Genomic DNA, 18,107 nt, shown 5'->3' with positions numbered 1-18,107 from the left:
TTTTCTCCATCGCTTCAGTGAGTGTCCAGGATTCAACTCCGTAGTATAATATTGAGAAGATATAACATCGTAGGAGCCTGACTTTTATCTCCAGATTAAGGTTGTGACTTTTAAAGAGTTTGGCCATATTATTGAATGCACTCCTAGCCTTCTCTATTCTACATTTTATTTCTGGTGAGTGATCCCATTGTTCATTTACTATTGTTCCAAGATAGGTACATATACTGTTTTACTCGGTCCACTGGTGTATTCTTGATAAGCAGTTGGACGTCTCTAATTTTATTTTTGATGACGGCCATAAATTTGGTTTTTGATATATTTAATATTTTTTTAGTCCAAATCTTTCACTTACTTCATTTACTTTGTTTATTAGTTACTGTAAACTCTTCAAACTGTCTGCAACCTGTTGTTTAGGAGTTCTCCATTTAGGAGTATTCCATGTTAGAAATTTTCCAAGGCTTTACTAAATATTTCCTCTGAATATAGGTTAAATAATATAGGTGAAAGTATACATCCTTGTCTAACGCCCCGTAGAATCTATGGATCGCTTCCGTTGGTTCATCTCCAAGATTTGTTCTTATTGTGGCTGATTGGTTCCAGTATAAATTTTGTATTATACGTCGGTCTTTATCATCCATTTGGGCTTTTGTTAGAACAGGACTGTCGATAAATATCCACAAAACTAAATATATGGTGACCAGTAAAGTGGATATCGGTAAAATTCAACTGGAATTAAACCAACAAACGCTGTAAGGTAAGAGTACAACGATTCAATCAGATGTCGAACTGAATAAGCAAGAGCCATATTTCAAAACATTAAGGACCTTATCTAATAACTCGTTGAACTCAAAAATCCCTGAAAAGTGTGTAAGATGTTATGTATGGTCTACACTTTTATATAGATGTGAAACTTAGACTTTGAACGTCGATACCACGAATACAATCGAGGCATTTGGTATGTGGTTTAAACATTATGTTTATCAAGAAGACAAATCAAATCTGCCTGATAGAACTAACAAATACGTACGCATGAGAGACAAATACAACCAAAGAGGAACAGAACCAAAAAATGACAGCGTAAAATATTAAAAAATATTTTGGGTCGCATAAAAAATGAGAAAAATTGGAGAAGACTAAATCAGAAGAAAGATGCAAATAATCAGATGACTAATGTAACGAAACTGATCAAGTAAATCATTGTTAAAAACAAATGTAACCAAGAATAATTACAAAATATAGATAAAACTGTTGGCTCTAGATCTGCAACCCTATTGACCACATGAATAAATGCTCTTTTGGACATTTTAACATATTTTTAGTTTTTTGTAATGCTAAATGTGGATTCCCCTTAGCCTAATATAAAATGAAATTTTTCAAAAACAATTCGTACTGATTTTTTCTAAAATACCGGGTGTCCACTTATATTTTCCCCCATTTTAACTGCCTATAACTTCTAAACGGCGTAAGATAGAAATATGCGGTTTTCGATGAAATGTTTTATTTTAGTAAAAGTTTTGTCTGAATGGATTGAATTTTTTATATCGCTTTCAAATACGAAAAGAAAAATGGCGGATTTTTGAAAAAAACGTTGACTTTTTTTAATGGAACACCCAGTATATTTTTTTGTAAATTGAAAGAAAGGTCATTCAATTATCCAGCGATATAAAGTTTTTCAAAATCGGTTGTCAAATCACTGAGTAATTAATTTTTAAAATGAGCGGTGCAACGTGGATATCACATACCTAAATAACATAACTAAGCACAATGATATTATGTTTTGTGATTTCCACATTGCATCTTTCATTTTAAAAATTATTTGCTCAATCATTTGACAACCGATTTTAAAAAATTTAATATCGCTGGATAAGTAAATGACTTTTTTTTTTCAAGCTACAAAAAAATATACTGGGCGTTTCAATAAGAAAAGTCAACAACGTTTTTTCTTACAAAAATCCGCCATTTTTTATTTAAAAGCGACATAAAATATGATCATCTACCTAAAAACTTGAAAAAGCAGTCATTTCCCTATCCAACGATATAATTTTTTTTTTAAATCGGTGGCCAAATGACTGAGCAATTAATTTTTAAAATGAGAGATGCAATGTGAAATCACATAACATAATATCAATTTGCTTAGTTATGTTATTTAGGTATGTGATATCCACGTTGCACCTCTCATTTTAAAAATTAATTACTCAGTGATTTGACAACCGATTTTGAAAAACTTTATATCGCTGGATAGGCGAATGACCTTTCTTTCAATTTACAAAAAAATATACTGGGTGTTCCATTAAAAAAAGTCAACAAGGTTTTTTTCAAAAATCCGCCATTTTTCTTTTCGTATTTGAAAGCGATATAAAAAATTCAGTCCATTCAGACAAAACTTTTACTAAAATAAAACATTTCATCGAAAACCGCATATTTCTATCTTGAGCCGTTTAGAAGTTATAGGCAGTTAAAATGGGGGAAAATATAAGTGGACACCCGGTATAACTTACTTTGTAAGTAGCAAATCCTAATTTGTGGGCTTGTCAGTAACATGTTGACCTAGGAACGTGTCTTCTAACAACGATATTTTTCCTACATTTCTAGGTGTTGTGATGACCAAACCTGAGGTCTTGTATTTCCTGACTATATTTTTTACACTATACCGTGACAATTGAAACATATTCACGATTTTTGAATGGAACTTTCCAGAATTAAAAACGCTTGATGATTGAACAAACGTTCTCGTCAATAACTTTATCTCCACCCATTTTAAAACTCACAAACGGCAATAGGCTTTATAATATCACAAAATAAATTTGAAATTAATTGAGAACTGTTTTGATATTGCAGAGATAGCCCCGGTTTTAAAATAATTATGAAAAAATCAACTTATGTTGATGTAAATGAGTGAAAAGCCATGATTTAGAGAATTTTTTTTCTCAGTGTTGGAAATAAATAAAAAAATGTAATGTGTGTAATGTGTTTATTAAATAAAAATGCCATAAATAATAATTACAGTTATTGGATTTTGACAAGAGCCATGAGTCATGTCGATTTAGAACACTAGTTTACGTGAAATTTTCAAGGTCATAGCTCTTGTCAAAATCCATTACCTATGAGGGAACTTATAACAGCATAAATATATAGATTATGATTTGTTTATGGTAATCGCCATAAACTACAAATTCCAAAAGTGGGCCAACTGAAATGGGAAGGGGGTCGTAGAGATAGACCTCTCATTTGACAGACTAAACGTGGTTCAATGAAGATCTAATCACAAAAAATTTTTAATTTAATGCAGTAGAGCATCATGTTGCTGGAAGTAATCCATTGGCATCCAATTTAGGCCAAATTCTTTTATAATTTTTACTATGTAGTTTGAAAATTAACCAGTGTTTGGCATTGTGGCTATTTAGCAAGGACAGGGAGTTCACTGATGATGGACTGATAAGTCCGAAAACGTTCTGAACGTAATCCTTTTGGATTTAAAAAAAATTTAAATTCTTATTAAAATATACCAATTACACCAGGGAGTGTTTTACTTCACGTTAAATTTTATAGATTAAATAATAGCGGTGATAAGACGCAACAATATCGTCGGATTTGTATATCTTCGGATGTAGTGTGCTCTATTTCAAATGTTGCTGTTTGGTGCCAGTATAGTTCTGAGATAATTCGCAAGTCTTGTTCGTCAATTCCAGTTGTTCTTAGAATTGCGATCATCTTTTGAAGGTTAACGCAGTCAAATGCTTTTCGATAATCAATAAAATATGCATACACATCTACATAGGTACATGTCTCTGCACCGTTGTGTTAACACATTTAAGGCAAAAAGTACTTCCCGTGTTTCCAACCCGTTTCAAAATTGACTATTTATCGATCTTGGTCATGTTTATCGAGAAAAATAATTATTTGTGTTAAATATAGTCTAATGTATATAATTGCACAAGGAGTTATTGGCAAACATTAAATTAAACAAAGTATAAACCTATTTACACAACTAACACAGTTTTATCTTCCACAATCGATTGCTTACAGTATTTCAACAAATAACAGTTTGAAGATATAGATCAGACATGGCATGCAAAAATAAAAATAAAAAAATTACGCAAAACATGGCTAGCTACCGACAAAAACTCTCTCTACCGCGTTGCAAAATAAACACTACATGTGCTTATAGGCGTATATTTTCAACTTTTGCGCCTTCTGCTGAATATAAAACTTATGTAATTAATAAAACGCAATATTTTAATTAAACCGTACGAATTGCTGAAATGGCGGAAATCCAGTGAAAAAACGTATCGACAATACAACGATTTATTAACAGCGCCAATTACAGTACTTCTTCCGTTTCGATGCGTGACATACGTAAGGCATGTAGTGCATTGGTAGTGCATTAACATAAAATAAACAGTAAGTTTGTTGCGAATCGTTATATTACGGGTATATCTATAATTAACTCAACAATTTATTGTCTGTACCTACTATAGTCTGTGTCTGTAGTGTCCGATCGTCACTCAAGAGAGACAGAACACTGGTTTAATATTACACTGCTCAATATAATGAAGCGTTACATATAATACTATTATATTAATTAATTTTAGAACAATTCTATACTCTCTGTGGTGACTTAGGGGCGAGAAACTTTTATTGTTGGACTTTATTTAGTTTCAATATCCGTACCTCAGAGCAAAACTGTATTATAGTGCGGCAGATTCGTGCAAATATTATAAGAATTGCACATTTAATGATACAAGCATATAATTTGGTCCACATATACCGCACATATAAAGGTTCAAATTTAGATATGAGGCCATCTCAGATTTTGCCTTTTACAAAATGGCGGTCATTCAAAATGGGCGACTATACATATGTGACTAATAGCACGATATCTTTTGAATGAAAAATCCGATTCCAACCAAATTTGGTACATAGGTTCTTTTTGTGATTTACAAGATCGATGTCGTGAACTGGAAGAATCGGTTTACCAGAAGTTGTGTTTTTCCTGGTTTTTTATGTAAAACTATTTTATATTATGTCTTCTTCTTCTTCTTAGCTTTCTATCGTCCACGTTTGGACATAGGCCTCTCCCAACTCCTTCCATCGGTCTCTATCCTGAGCAACATATTTCCAATTCGTTCCGGCTACTCTTTTAATATCATCAACCCATCTCATCTGGGGTCTTCCTCTCGGTCGTTTACTTTGGTAAGGTCTCCAATGTTGTATCGTGGCATTCCAACGTTGGTCTTTTTGTCTAACAGTGTGGCCTGCAAAGCTCCATTTAAGTTTGGCAACTTTTGTTGTTATGTCCTCGACTTTTGTTTTTGATCTTACCCAGTCGCTCCTCTTTTTATCTGACAGTCGTATACCTAACATTGCTCTTTCCATAGCTCTTTCTGTTGTAGCTAGTTTATTCATATTTGCCTTGGTTAGGGTCCAGGTTTGACAGCCATATGTCATGATAGGAAGGATGCACTGGTTGAACACTTTGGTCCTCAAATATTGAGGTATTTTGCGGTTCTTAAGTATCCAACCAAGTTTTCCAAATCTTGCCCATGCTAGTCTTGCTCTCCTATTAATTTCCGCACTTTGGTTTTCTTTGTCAAGTTTCAGGATTTGGCCTAGGTAGATATATTCCTGGACTTTTTCTATCTCACTGCCATTTATAGTTATGCGTCTGGGGTCATCTGTGTTTGGGGTCTATGGGGTTATGCGTCTGGGGTCATATTATGTAAATAATTTATTTTCAATTTTTTCACCCTGTATATATTAATTTTTCAAAATGGCAATACCACCATTGAAAAGGGCGTAAGAATATGTTTTAGGAAATATTTTGAACTTTTTAGTTATGTTAATTACCATTTAATAAATGCATAACGTATCTTCACATGTACGTATGGGTGGCAGATTCTTGCAAATATTATAAGAATTATTGTGCATTTAATGGTAGAAGCATATAATTTGGACCACATATACTACACATACAAAAGTTCAAATTTAGTCACAGGCCATCTCGGTTTTAGTTCCTTTTACAAAAATGGCGAGCATTCAAAATGGCTACCATACATATGTGACTAATAGCACGATAACTTTTGAACGAAAAATCCGATTTCAGCCAAATTTGGCATTAAGGCTCTTTTTTGATGAATAAGATCGAGGTCTTAAACTGGAAGGGTCGGTTTACCAGAAGTTGTGGTTTTACTGTTTTTTATGTAAAAATATGTTGTTTTTTTTTTCAACTCTCATACCCTGTATATATTAATTTTTCAAAAAAAAGTAATACCGTCATTGAAAAGAGTGTAAAAATATTTTTTAGGAAAGATTTTGAACTTTTTAGTTATGTTAATTACCATTTAATAAATGCATAACGTATCTTCACATGTACCTATGTGCGGCAGATTCATTTTGAATGCCCGCTATTTTTGTAAAAGACAAAATCTGTGATGGCCTCATATCTAAATTCGAATATTTGTATGTGTAGTGTGTGTGGTCCAAATTATATGCTTTTACTATTAAATGCACAATAATTCTTATATTATTTGCACGAATCTGCCGCACATAGGTTCATAGGTACATGTGAAGATATGTTATGCATCTATTAATTGGTAATTAACATAACTAAAGAGTTCAAAATATTTCCTAGAAAATTCCTTTACGCTCTTTTCGACGCCTTTATTAACTTTTTAAAAAATTAATATATACAGGGTGAAAGAATCGGTAAAAAAAAAACATGTTTTTACATAAAAATCAGGTAAACACAACTTCTGGTAAATCGATTCTTCCGGTTCAGGACCTTGGTCTTACACATCAAAAAAATAACCTATATATCAAATTTGGTTGAAATCGGTCTTTTTGTTCAAAAGTTATTGTGCTATTAGTCACATATGTATAGTCGCCATTTTGAATGCCCGCCATTTTTGTAAAAGGTAAAATCTGAGATGGCCTTATATTATCTAAATTTGAACCTTGATGTGTGTAGTATATGTGGTGCAAATTATATGCTTCTACCATTAAATGCACAATAATTCTTATATTTCCACGAATCGGCCACACATAGGGTACATGTGAAGATACGTTATGCATTTATTAAATGGTAATTAACTAACTAAAAAGTTCAAAATATTTTCTACAAAATATTTTTACGTTTTTTTCAATTGCGGTATTACCTTTTTGAAAAATTAATATATACAGAGGGAAAAAATTAAAAAAAAAACATTTTTACATAAACAACTAGTAAAAACACATTTTTTGGTAAACCGATTCTTCTGGTTCACCACATCCATCTTGTAAATAAAAAAAAGAACCTATATACCAAATTTGGTTGAAATCGGACGTTTTGTTCAAAAGTTATGGTACTACTAAACACATATGTATAGTCGCCATTTTGAATGCCCGCCATTTTTGTAAAAAGCAAAATCTGAGATGGCCTCATATCTAAATTTGAACCTTTATATGTGTAGTATATGTGGTCCAAATTATATGCTTGTATCATTAAATGTGCAATTGTTTCACACACTTTCGTTCTGAGGTGCGGATATGGATTTGCGGTGCTAAAAGAATTTTGTAAATTGGTAGTGTTTCAGAATAGTGTATAATATGCGTTCTGGGTTATTACTACTGGGCTACCAGGGGCGTAATAAAGGCCCCCGCAGCATGAAGCTTGCGGGGGGCCCCAATCGTTTAGGGGCCCAATCTTGTCATCTGATATTATGTAAAAATCTGTTATTGTTATATTATTTTACATTGTGTGTTTAAATTTAAAAACGTAAATTTTTAAATAGACGTATTCGCCAAGTGAATCATCTCATAATATCTAGAAACTTAATCCCTTCCGGCCTACCGAAATTTGATGGTAACCACAATAAGCTATAATGCTTTGTACGTGACTTTTGAAATATTTGAGAATTGCAATTTGCCGAATTTAAGAACACTATTTTTTAATCTAGAAATGGGTTTTCTCTTTATTCTTTACCTACGTTTAGTATTTCGATACAATATTATCGCCAGTAGTTTCATATTGGTTGTTTGCATTGAATGTTATTTATGTTTGTGTTGTTTTACGGTTATAATTGCATCAGTTTGGTACGCATTTATTTATCAATTATTGATGACTTTTCGTGTGTAATCATTGGACAATCTCCCAACAGATAAACGGTAAGATAAGGAAATTATAACACTTACGCTTTAGGGGAGTCAATGTAGGAAACTTGATTTGTTTCGGAAAAAATCAAACAAGCTTATATTTTTCTAAAACATTTTTTGATAGTATATATTTTATCTAAAAATAAAAAATTTCTACTCACAGATTTAGCCTCTAATTGTTTATTAATTGTTTAAACAATAAAACTGTTTTGTATACTTAATAATTTCAAAAAATATCGGTGAATTCATCATTTTACTTTGTTCAAAAATATTTCTATTTGCTTTTTGATTATGCTGAATTCGAACATGACATTACAATTTAAAAATTCAAAATAAATTATTTTGAGCAGTTTATACAGTATGTCTAATGTCTACGTGGCTTCGAACCATATGGGAAACATTTTTATTATAAATTTTACGAAAAAAGTTATTCTTCATGAAATGCTCTGAGTGGTCTTAAATCTGAGATACAAGATACAACCTTCAGATATCAAAGCTTACCAATTTTATACGAGATAAGTCAAAAAATGGGAATTTAACTCAAGAATAGAGTACCTTTATATTATACAATATACGATTTTCATTTTAATATGCAATTACATCCCTGTAAGTAAAAAATTAATTTTTGTAAATTTTTCTTAAATTACCGATAACCAACATCATTTTATTACAATTATGATAACTATTTTATTATTAATTTTTTAATTTTACGAAAAAATTCTTTATAAAAGTCTTATAAGATTCCTATACAGAAGTAAAAACTTCAAATTGTATTTTGGTATAAAATAGTTTATTTAAAACTTCTAAAAGTCATCCACATGGATTGCAAAACGGTTTCGTTCTGAACAGAACATCTTCAGTGCATTCCGCAAAGTAGTTGTAACTACTAGAGTTGGTCTGTGCTAATTCAAATGGCAAGTACCTAGTTTTTTCGAGCAGGGAAGCATGTTGCTCTTTAGGCATATACATATTTTAATCTAGTAACATCGACTTGTAGTCATAATATTTTATCATAAGGTATAATGTAAGCCATATATTTTGAAGTTACCACCTTCATTGGTGTGCTAGTTACAACTACTTTGCGGAATGCACTGAAGATGTTCTGTTCAGAACGAAACCGTTTTGCAATCCATGTGGATGACTTTTAGAAGTTTTAAATAAACTATTTTATACCAAAATACAATTTGAAGTTTTTACTTCTGTATAGGTTTTTAAACTATGGTATACAGCCAACTATTGGGATTTTTCCATTGATTTTTTTTTTCTTATAAGATTCTTTATAAAAAGCTCTGCATTGTCTCAAAACGAAGATTCAATCGTAATATATCACATTTTACCAACTTTATACGAGGTATGTCGAAAAATATGAATTTCGCTCAAGAGTTAACCTTTATAGTTCACAATATTTCAACTGAAATGATATAATTGTATATTTAAACATAGTTTTTAATTGCGAACAACTTTTTATAATAAAATTTTTCAATATTGTAAAATATAAAGGTATATTGAGCGAAATTAATATTTTTTGACATGATAAAATTCAATATCTGATTATTGCAATTTTGGTTTTATACCATGAAGAGCATTTTATGAAGAATAACTTTTTTTCGTAATATAGATAATAAAAAAGTTTCCCATAGGTTCCAAGTTACGCAAACACACTGTATAAGAGATCAAGAAAAAATTGTTTTAAGATTTACCATTTTTAAAGCTGGTTATTAAATGTCTTGTAGGTAAGTTGTACAGAAAACAGTTTTTCAAAGTAAAATAATTACATTTTTAAAGATTACACCTTAGGCTTTAAAAAACATCAATACAATAATAATTGTAATATAGGCTGTTACGGTTATCTCTAAGAAATAATTCAATAACATTTAATAAAATTATTTTTCCGGAATTTTCCGATTTTTTTGAGAGGTAAAATAACACAAGTCTATTATTTTGTTGAGTTAGACCAGTTTAAAAAAATGAAGTTTCGGAGTGCCATACAAGCCGGAATATTGCAAGTTTTGCCAGCGCCCATCAATGTAAAGTTAGATTCTACAAAAAACGGAGACCGGACAGTTATCCCCTCCACTTTTCCGTGGATAATATAATAAACAATATAAACAATAAATGATGCTGAATTTCAAACTAAATAATGAAAAAATTCTTTGAATCATTTCCATAACGGAAATATAACAGAACTTGAAATACGGAGTATGCTATTAATAGAAACTTAAATATTATTCTAGATGAAGATTGTGGAACATAGTCCAGGAACTCAAGCTTTTCACCTCGCAATTTTTACAGAATGGATCGATTTGCTTGAAAATTTGAAAATAAGTAGTGGATGGTCCAAGGATCAAAATCTATATGATGCCAAAAGGCGCTTTTACCATGGGGGTGGTTCCCACCCTATCTAGGGGGTGGAAATTTTTTATTATATTTTGACCGCAAAAGTTGGTAAAAACATTCATTTCAAGCAAAAAATGTTCTATACATTTTTTTGATAGAATTAATAGTTTTAGATTTATTCGCTATCGAAAGTGTTAGTTTTATATCGAAAAAATCAATGTTTTTCGATATTATACTCATTTACGATTTACTCACTTTTTGTCGTAGAAAAAGGTTTTTTAAACCAAATTCTGAAGAATTAAATAACCTAAAATTTCATACTTAAACTTTTTTTGGTATCTCTGATGCTAATCTTTCTATTCTGAAGAAAATGGCATTTTTTACAAAACTACAAAAATTCGTTATTCATTTTTAACTCCAGTTTTTTAAAAACAAATCATTCTAAGCCAGTCAAACTTCTGGAATCTATTATTAATGCATGAATAAAGAAGAATAGATAAGGCCAATGACTAAAAACATCGCTAACTTACATTATTATGCTTCCAATTGGAATTTTCTTTTTTTTTTCAAAAAAATATATTGATTTTTTAACCGTATCTTTTTTATTTTTTATCCTAGAAGGTTTGTTAAAAAAGAATTTTGTAGGTTTTTATAAGGTCTATAAGGATATTGATATTAAATCCTTTTAAATGCTCAGTTGCAAAAAGAGGTAAGTTTGAAAGGGTTGATAAAGGTGGTTTTTCAATGTTATTATAAGTTTTAATTGTTATTAGTTCACTCAATTTTTACCGTATAAAAATTTTTTACACCGTTTTCTTGGAAATTAAATAATCTACAATTTTATATTTAAATATTTTTTCGTATATCTGATGATAATCTTTCTATTATGAAGAAAAGGGCATTTTTGCCAAACTACAAAAATTCGTTATTCGCTTTTAACTCCATTTATTTAAAAACTAATTATTATAAGCCCGTGAAACCTCTAGAACCTATTAACAATACATAATTATAAAGAAGACCATATAAGGTCAATGACTAATTTTAATTAGGGTGGTGAGTAGGGTGAAGTTTCCGATCACTTTTTCGCTGAAAAAAATAGGGACTGACATTCTTTTTATTATAAGTCACTTAATTTTTGAGCTAGAGACTACTTTTATATTTCAGGCAATAGATATTTCTAAATACTTTAAATTAGTTTAAACAAGTTATCCTCGAAAAATGCACAGTTTTCTCGTCTTTTGACTTTGAAAATACAATATTTAGCATTTAACGAAGAAGAGCTAACATATAATAAAGTATAGCTCGATTACTATTGGTCTAAAAGGAAATTTAAAAAAAAACCGTTTTGTTTATTTTTTTTAAGGTACATTTTTGTTAAGCAAAGTTCTTTTGATAAAACGAAAACTTTTTGAGTTATTAGCAGAAAACTGATTAAAAACATTGATTTTTTCGCTATAAAACTAAGACTTTCGATAGCGAATAAATCGAAAACTATTAATTTTATCAAAAAATGTATAGAACGTTTTTTGCTTAGAATGAATGTTTTTAACAACTTTGGCGGTCAAAATAAAATAAAAACTTTCCACCCCCGACATGGGGTGGCAACCACCCCCATGGTTAAAGCGCCTTTCGGCCTCATATAGATTTTGATCCTTGGACCACTACTTTATCCACTACTTATTTTCAAATTTTCAAGCCAATCGATCCATTCTGTAAAAATTGCGAGGTTTTGTCCTATTTTAAGATTCATTACTTGGACTAACAGAAAATAAAGTAGTTACATATAGTGAATACGATTTTACTTAATTTAAAAATACATAATTATATTTTTATATAGTTACCTGAATAAAATAACAGGAGATCTAACAACAAAATAAAATAAAAACTTTCCACCCCCGACATGGGGTGGCAACCACCCCCATGGTTAAAGCGCCTTTCGGCCTCATATAGATTTTGATCCTTGGACCACTACTTTATCCACTACTTATTTTCAAATTTTCAAGCCAATCGATCCATTCTGTAAAAATTGCGAGGTTTTGTCCTATTTTAAGATTCATTACTTGGACTAACAGAAAATAAAGTAGTTACACATAGTGAATACGATTTTACTTAATTTAAAAATACATAATTATATTTTTATATAGTTACCTGAATAAAATAACAGGAGATCTTACAACATATTATAAAGTAAACTAGGTACCTGATCTGTAGCATTGTATCTATTATAAGTTCTAACCAAAAGTATAACTACACCTATTTTGGATAGATTGCACATATTAAAATTGCATATCTTAATATTAGGTACTATGTAATTACTTGAAAAAAAACTCACCTTTGTGCCAATGCTAACTTCAACCTGTCATTTTCATATTTCAGTTGCATATCTATTGGACTGGTATTGTAAGGACCTTTGTCCATTTTCACCTGGTGGCTAGGACTTTCGTTGCTTTGCATGCCAGAAATGGAATGGCTGCGAGGATGTGGCATATCATCCTCAGGTTTTGGGTTAGCAGAAGGCATCAGAGAATTTCCTGCAACAAGAATAAAATGTTTTAACTTTACTTCATTAAAAGCAATTCAAAAGGTTAAAATATAAAACCAAGGTTTAGACTCATTTACAAATAAACAAAAACGAGTACTTAGATCAAAAGTCAAGGTTTTAAGAGGAATTAGATAATGGTGATTACTAAGATTAAGATTACTATTATCAACTTATGACCCACAACTAAATCAATAAACGTTCAGATAGGTTTTATGATTATTTTATTGATAGGAAGTTTCTTCTTTTTCTTCCTACTTTATAATTAGACTCATGCCTGTTTTACTTCAATTATTAGCCTCAATTGATGTTGACTGACCATCTTTTCCTCGCTCGTCCCAATGATCTTTTTCCATTTGGCGATTTGTCTCTTGCTATTCATACTATTATATCTTCTGTCATTCTTTCTATGTGTTGATTCCATTCTATTTTTCTTCTTTTGGTCCACATGTTTCTTTCCTCTATATCACATCTTGCTCATATTTCCTCACTTCTTACTCTATCTTTTAGAGTTTGGTTTGCTAGCTTTCCTTTTTTGAGCTACCAATTTTTTTATTTCAGCTGGGATGTATTGGGCTTCGCTGTATCATTTGCAGGTATGGCATTTTGTATGGCCTCTACGAGAGTGTTGTTTAAGGCTGTTAGTGTTTCATCTATCTTCCTTGTTGTTGTGAGGCTTACTTGTAGACTGATATCTTTTTCTAATTTGCTACAGTATTTGTCCCAGTTCGTTCTCTTCTATAAAGCTGCTAATGGTTGCTGTAAATGGGAAGCAGTCAGTACGAGAGATCCCTGAGTGATAAATAGATCCAGGATCCAGCAGATCAGGTGTCTTGTTTGGATATGTTAGCCAGTCTGTAAGAGATCCTGTTGACAAAGTGTGGTAGTTGTTTTCATGTATTATGTATTATTATTTCACTTTTTCATGCTTACTAGTTATCTGTCTTTAGTTGTTGTGAGATGAGATCCAAATAATACATATTTGCTGTTGAAGTCTCCCCCTACAATAAATTTATGTCCTACAGTTTTAAAGTGTTTGCAATCTTCTTTCTTTAAGTTGTATAGGGATGGATAGTAGACTACTGCGACTGTTGTTTGTAAGATCCCATGCTGTCTTTGATAACTGTAGTTTGCAACCAATTTTGAGCATTATTTTGCAGACAACTTCAGTGATAGCTGATCCAGCATGGGCTGTATTGTCTGGATGGTTGGTGTATCTTGAAGTAGGTTTGAGTTGTGAAATGGCTTTCACTAGTTAATAGAATGTCAATTTCATTGTGTAGTAGAAGTAACTGAGCCTCATTTTTGTGTTTTGTGCTGTGGATGTCCATTGGCCTTCCACTCTCCTATTTTAATGAAGCTATTGAATTTTAGATGTAAACGTTGTCAGCAAGTTTATGACCATGGTGTTTTGTTGTGTTATTTAATGGAACATATTTCTGAATTCCTCTAGAAAACTGGGACAGCAATAAAGTTAAGATAGGAATGCGCATTCAGTGTTGCCACAGTTCCTGTGCGATGCTCTTGAGAGAGCAATCAACAACTGGTGAAAACCGACAACCCTGTGCGTTTATTCCCCATTAGAAATGTATTGCCCTATCTTAGCTGTTCTGCACTCTCAGTGTCAATTTCTCTCTACGCATTTGGAATATCTATAACAACATTTAAGAAACAAGTTGAGGTTTTGAGCATGATTACCTAATAAGTTAAGTTCCTAATTTAATTTAGTTTAATTCTAATTTTTGTTTGTTTTTTTAACGCAAGTTATGCTTTGTACAGGTTGATGTTATACTTTTGTAAAAAAGGTATATCCGTAAATAAATAAATAAACTTTAGATCTGATCATTTGTATCTATAGGGTCAGTCAGGGTAACAATTGGAAACACTATTTGAAATATCATGACATCTAAACATTTGAAATTTATTTAAAAATATACTGTTTTATATTATAACAAAATAAAAGCTTTTGGCTATTATTCGATAAGTCTACAGTAGAATGTCTTAAAAACTAGTAAGAAAAAGTTACAAAAAAAATAAGATATTCAAAGTTTCCATTTACCCCAGAAATTTAAAAAAAAAATAAAAAGTGGGATAAAAGTAAACAACAATCTCAGGCTTTTAACCTTTAACTACACGCGCTGGCGTACTTTGTACGCCAGATATAAGAATTCTACTGGAAAGTTATTTAAAAATTTAATTTTTGACCTTGCTTATTTTTCTAACCTATCACTGGAATGTGCTTTATAATTTGGTTTTAGTTTCGTTATAATCTGCGTTCTGGAAAGATCGTAATTTACATTTTATTATTTGTTGTTTCCGGTGGTGGACAATATACCCCAGTATTATATTACTATAAGTCGTAATATAAGTACATATTTTAATTGTTTTTTAGTCATGGCAAAAAATATATTTTTCTTTATAAACAATACTTTTTCTCCTGTAAAAAATCACATTTAAAAAAATTTTTTATTAGTAATTTTATTTATCATGGAATCCAGTTATTCCATGATTCCAGTTATAAATCCCAATTGGCTTACTGAAAAGGAACTCCAAGTATTCACTGATGCCGAATAAGGTTTATAACAAACAACTAAGTGTATTTTTTCAAAAAAAAATTAAACAAATCCGCTGTTTTTAAGTGTATTTTCTTGTGGCGTACAAAGTATGCCACGCCTGTAGTTATGTTATAACTTGATGCGCGGGTAGTTAAAGGTTAAACACGTAACAATATGGTCTTCAATTTTGGCTAACCATGCAGTAGGCACACTAGTTCCATCTTATCAGTTGATATGTTTCTACCCTTTATGCAGTTGTAAATAACGCAATGTGGAATATTGTAGTAAGCAACAGCCTCCCTATATGTTACTTTTTTTTGTTTTAACATCTGTCACCTCATTTTTAAATTATTCAAAGCAAATTTCATTGGTTCTCTCTTCCATATGTACTTCTTCAACATTTTAAAAATGGCAAGACCTGTAACCTTAACATAAAAAATTGATTTCCATTTACCTCACATTGTTTCCATTTACCCCTAACAGGTGTTTTCATTTACCCCATGCTCAAGATTTAAGGGGGTAATCGTGAACACTTAGTGTACTGACTTCTTGTAGTAAATAACATTAAAATTAACATTGTAGGCAATATAAATATTCTTGCAGTATACCTACTTAATACAGAGAGATAAAATTTGTAAAACATTGGCACTGTTCTAAATCGATTTATGTGTTTAAAAACAATCAAATTTAAATTGCACAGAATGGACATTCACTTAGTATGTAAACAAATGAATAACATACCACACAATAAGCAAAGATGGAATTGTAATTCTGTGTATGTGATATTGTTGTAATATTTCACTTCTAGCCATAGGGAGTACTGTTTCCAATCACCCCGTTTCCAATTACCCTGACTGACCGTAACTACTTTTCACCAGACCATTTGGATTAACAAAGTACTTATTCAAAAAAAGATTTTTACATTAATAACAAGTTAAAATTTTGATCTTTTATAGAGATAGTAATAAGTCGATGCATCAGAAGCCAATCGGTATAAGTCAATAAATGTTTAAAATGAGATAATAAGATGTTTGTGAAAGTAGCTGCAGAAAAATAAGGATTCATTAAAAATAAATAAACCGTCTTTATTTATCATAATATAAGTATTATATTCATAAACACAGACAAGGAAATTATAATATTATGTATAATAATGAGTGTTACATCTCGCAAGTCATTTTTAGGGAGAATGTGACTTACACTGTTTGACTTCTGAAGCATACAAGTATCGTTTATGTTTATTTATGCATACATTGGGTATAAATAGAAAAACAGATTTTGGAAAGCCAACTAACAAGAATTACAAATTTATTTGTCAAACATACCTGGAGGTTCAAGTAGGTTATCTGTGGATGAATCAGCTGCAGCAGTGGCAGCTCTTGCACTAATGGGGCTAGCATTCGCACTTGTGACAGGAGTAACAACAGATCCTCCATTGGCAGTTACTTTGCTTATTGCAGATCTAGTGGCTTCTTTTACTTCATTGAATTTATCGATAAACTAAAACAAATGAATGACAATAGCTGCTTAGTTTAATTTTAGTAGCTTACCTTTTGAAGTTCTGCTTCCGAAGAAAACCCTAAACCATAAACTGTATTAGCTCGAACATCAGACCACTGGCCAAACTTTTGGGAAGTCTTTGTAAAGGTCATATTATGGGTAACAGTGCTGTTAATCACGGCCTTCTGACCTTCCACGCTAATAATCCTGTACAAACTTCTGGAGGAGTCATAAAAAAAGGAAACACTGACAGCAGAGCTGGAAGCTGGCATCCAAGACCTTTTAGTCTTTGGATCTATGTGAAATACATGCGCCTTGCATGTGAAAATAGGTTGTTCACTAAAAAACAAGATGCCTTAATTTTAGACTGACCTAGGACTAAAAGGAAGTTAGTAATTTTTAACTAATTGATTAATGAGCGCTATGAAAATATTATAAGTGATTGTTGAAGAAGAAGTTTTGCATAAAATAGAATATTTACCCCATTGTATCCTTTCCAGAAGTCATTTAATTCAGAAAATAGCAATCAAAACAATTTTTTGTAAATTTGGTGCGACCTTCCAGCTAAAACCTTATAAAACTCAAAACTGTCAATTTTGTCAACATGTCATACGTCATACCCTAATATTCTTCTTCTGATTCAATATATTAGAATGCACCTCTTGATCAGCTTCATAGCTAAAAAAATCTTTCATTATAATGCTTAGAACATAAAGTTTATTTTATGTTCTAAGATAGTTTCACTTGATTCTAAATCCTGGCCCACTACTTTGTGCCGTGTAATTTGGGTTGCCTATATGAACTTGAATCGGCGAAATGGGCATATAAATAATAAAGTTTATTATGCTGTATTAACCACTTTCAAAATTCACATTTGTAAGGCATGAATGAATCAAATATGTAGTAATGTTCAAGTGGAAATCGGTGGGACTGTGCATTTTATCAATGAAATAAGATATGCCTCAGACCATAGCCACCTTTACTTAACGTAAAGTAAAGGTGGCTATGCTCAGACACTCCAGAAGCCGCTAACGATAAAATGTTTT

The 18,107-nt window shown here is 31.3% G+C and overlaps 1 protein-coding gene across 1 annotated transcript in view; it reads right to left on the bottom strand.

The window, feature by feature from the left end:
* LOC126887447 (homer protein homolog 2) overlaps positions 1-17,644 on the bottom strand; it is a 91,442-nt gene extending 73,798 nt beyond the window's left edge. The window contains exons 1-4 of the mRNA XM_050654988.1: positions 17,543-17,644; positions 17,112-17,400; positions 16,887-17,061; positions 12,800-12,998 (exon numbers count right to left, since the gene is read on the bottom strand). Of these exons, the coding sequence (XP_050510945.1) occupies positions 12,800-12,998; positions 16,887-17,061; positions 17,112-17,400; positions 17,543-17,568 (689 nt within the window). The 5' untranslated portion in view covers positions 17,569-17,644. The remainder of the gene's footprint in view (positions 1-12,799; positions 12,999-16,886; positions 17,062-17,111; positions 17,401-17,542) is intronic.
* Positions 17,645-18,107: the final 463 nt, after the last annotated feature.

Source organism: Diabrotica virgifera, chromosome 6, assembly GCF_917563875.1.
Source record: "Diabrotica virgifera virgifera chromosome 6, PGI_DIABVI_V3a".
Lineage (NCBI taxonomy): Eukaryota > Metazoa > Arthropoda > Insecta > Coleoptera > Chrysomelidae > Diabrotica > Diabrotica virgifera.
Note: the sequence above shows the minus strand (reverse complement) of the source record. Positions and strands in the feature narration are given on the sequence as shown.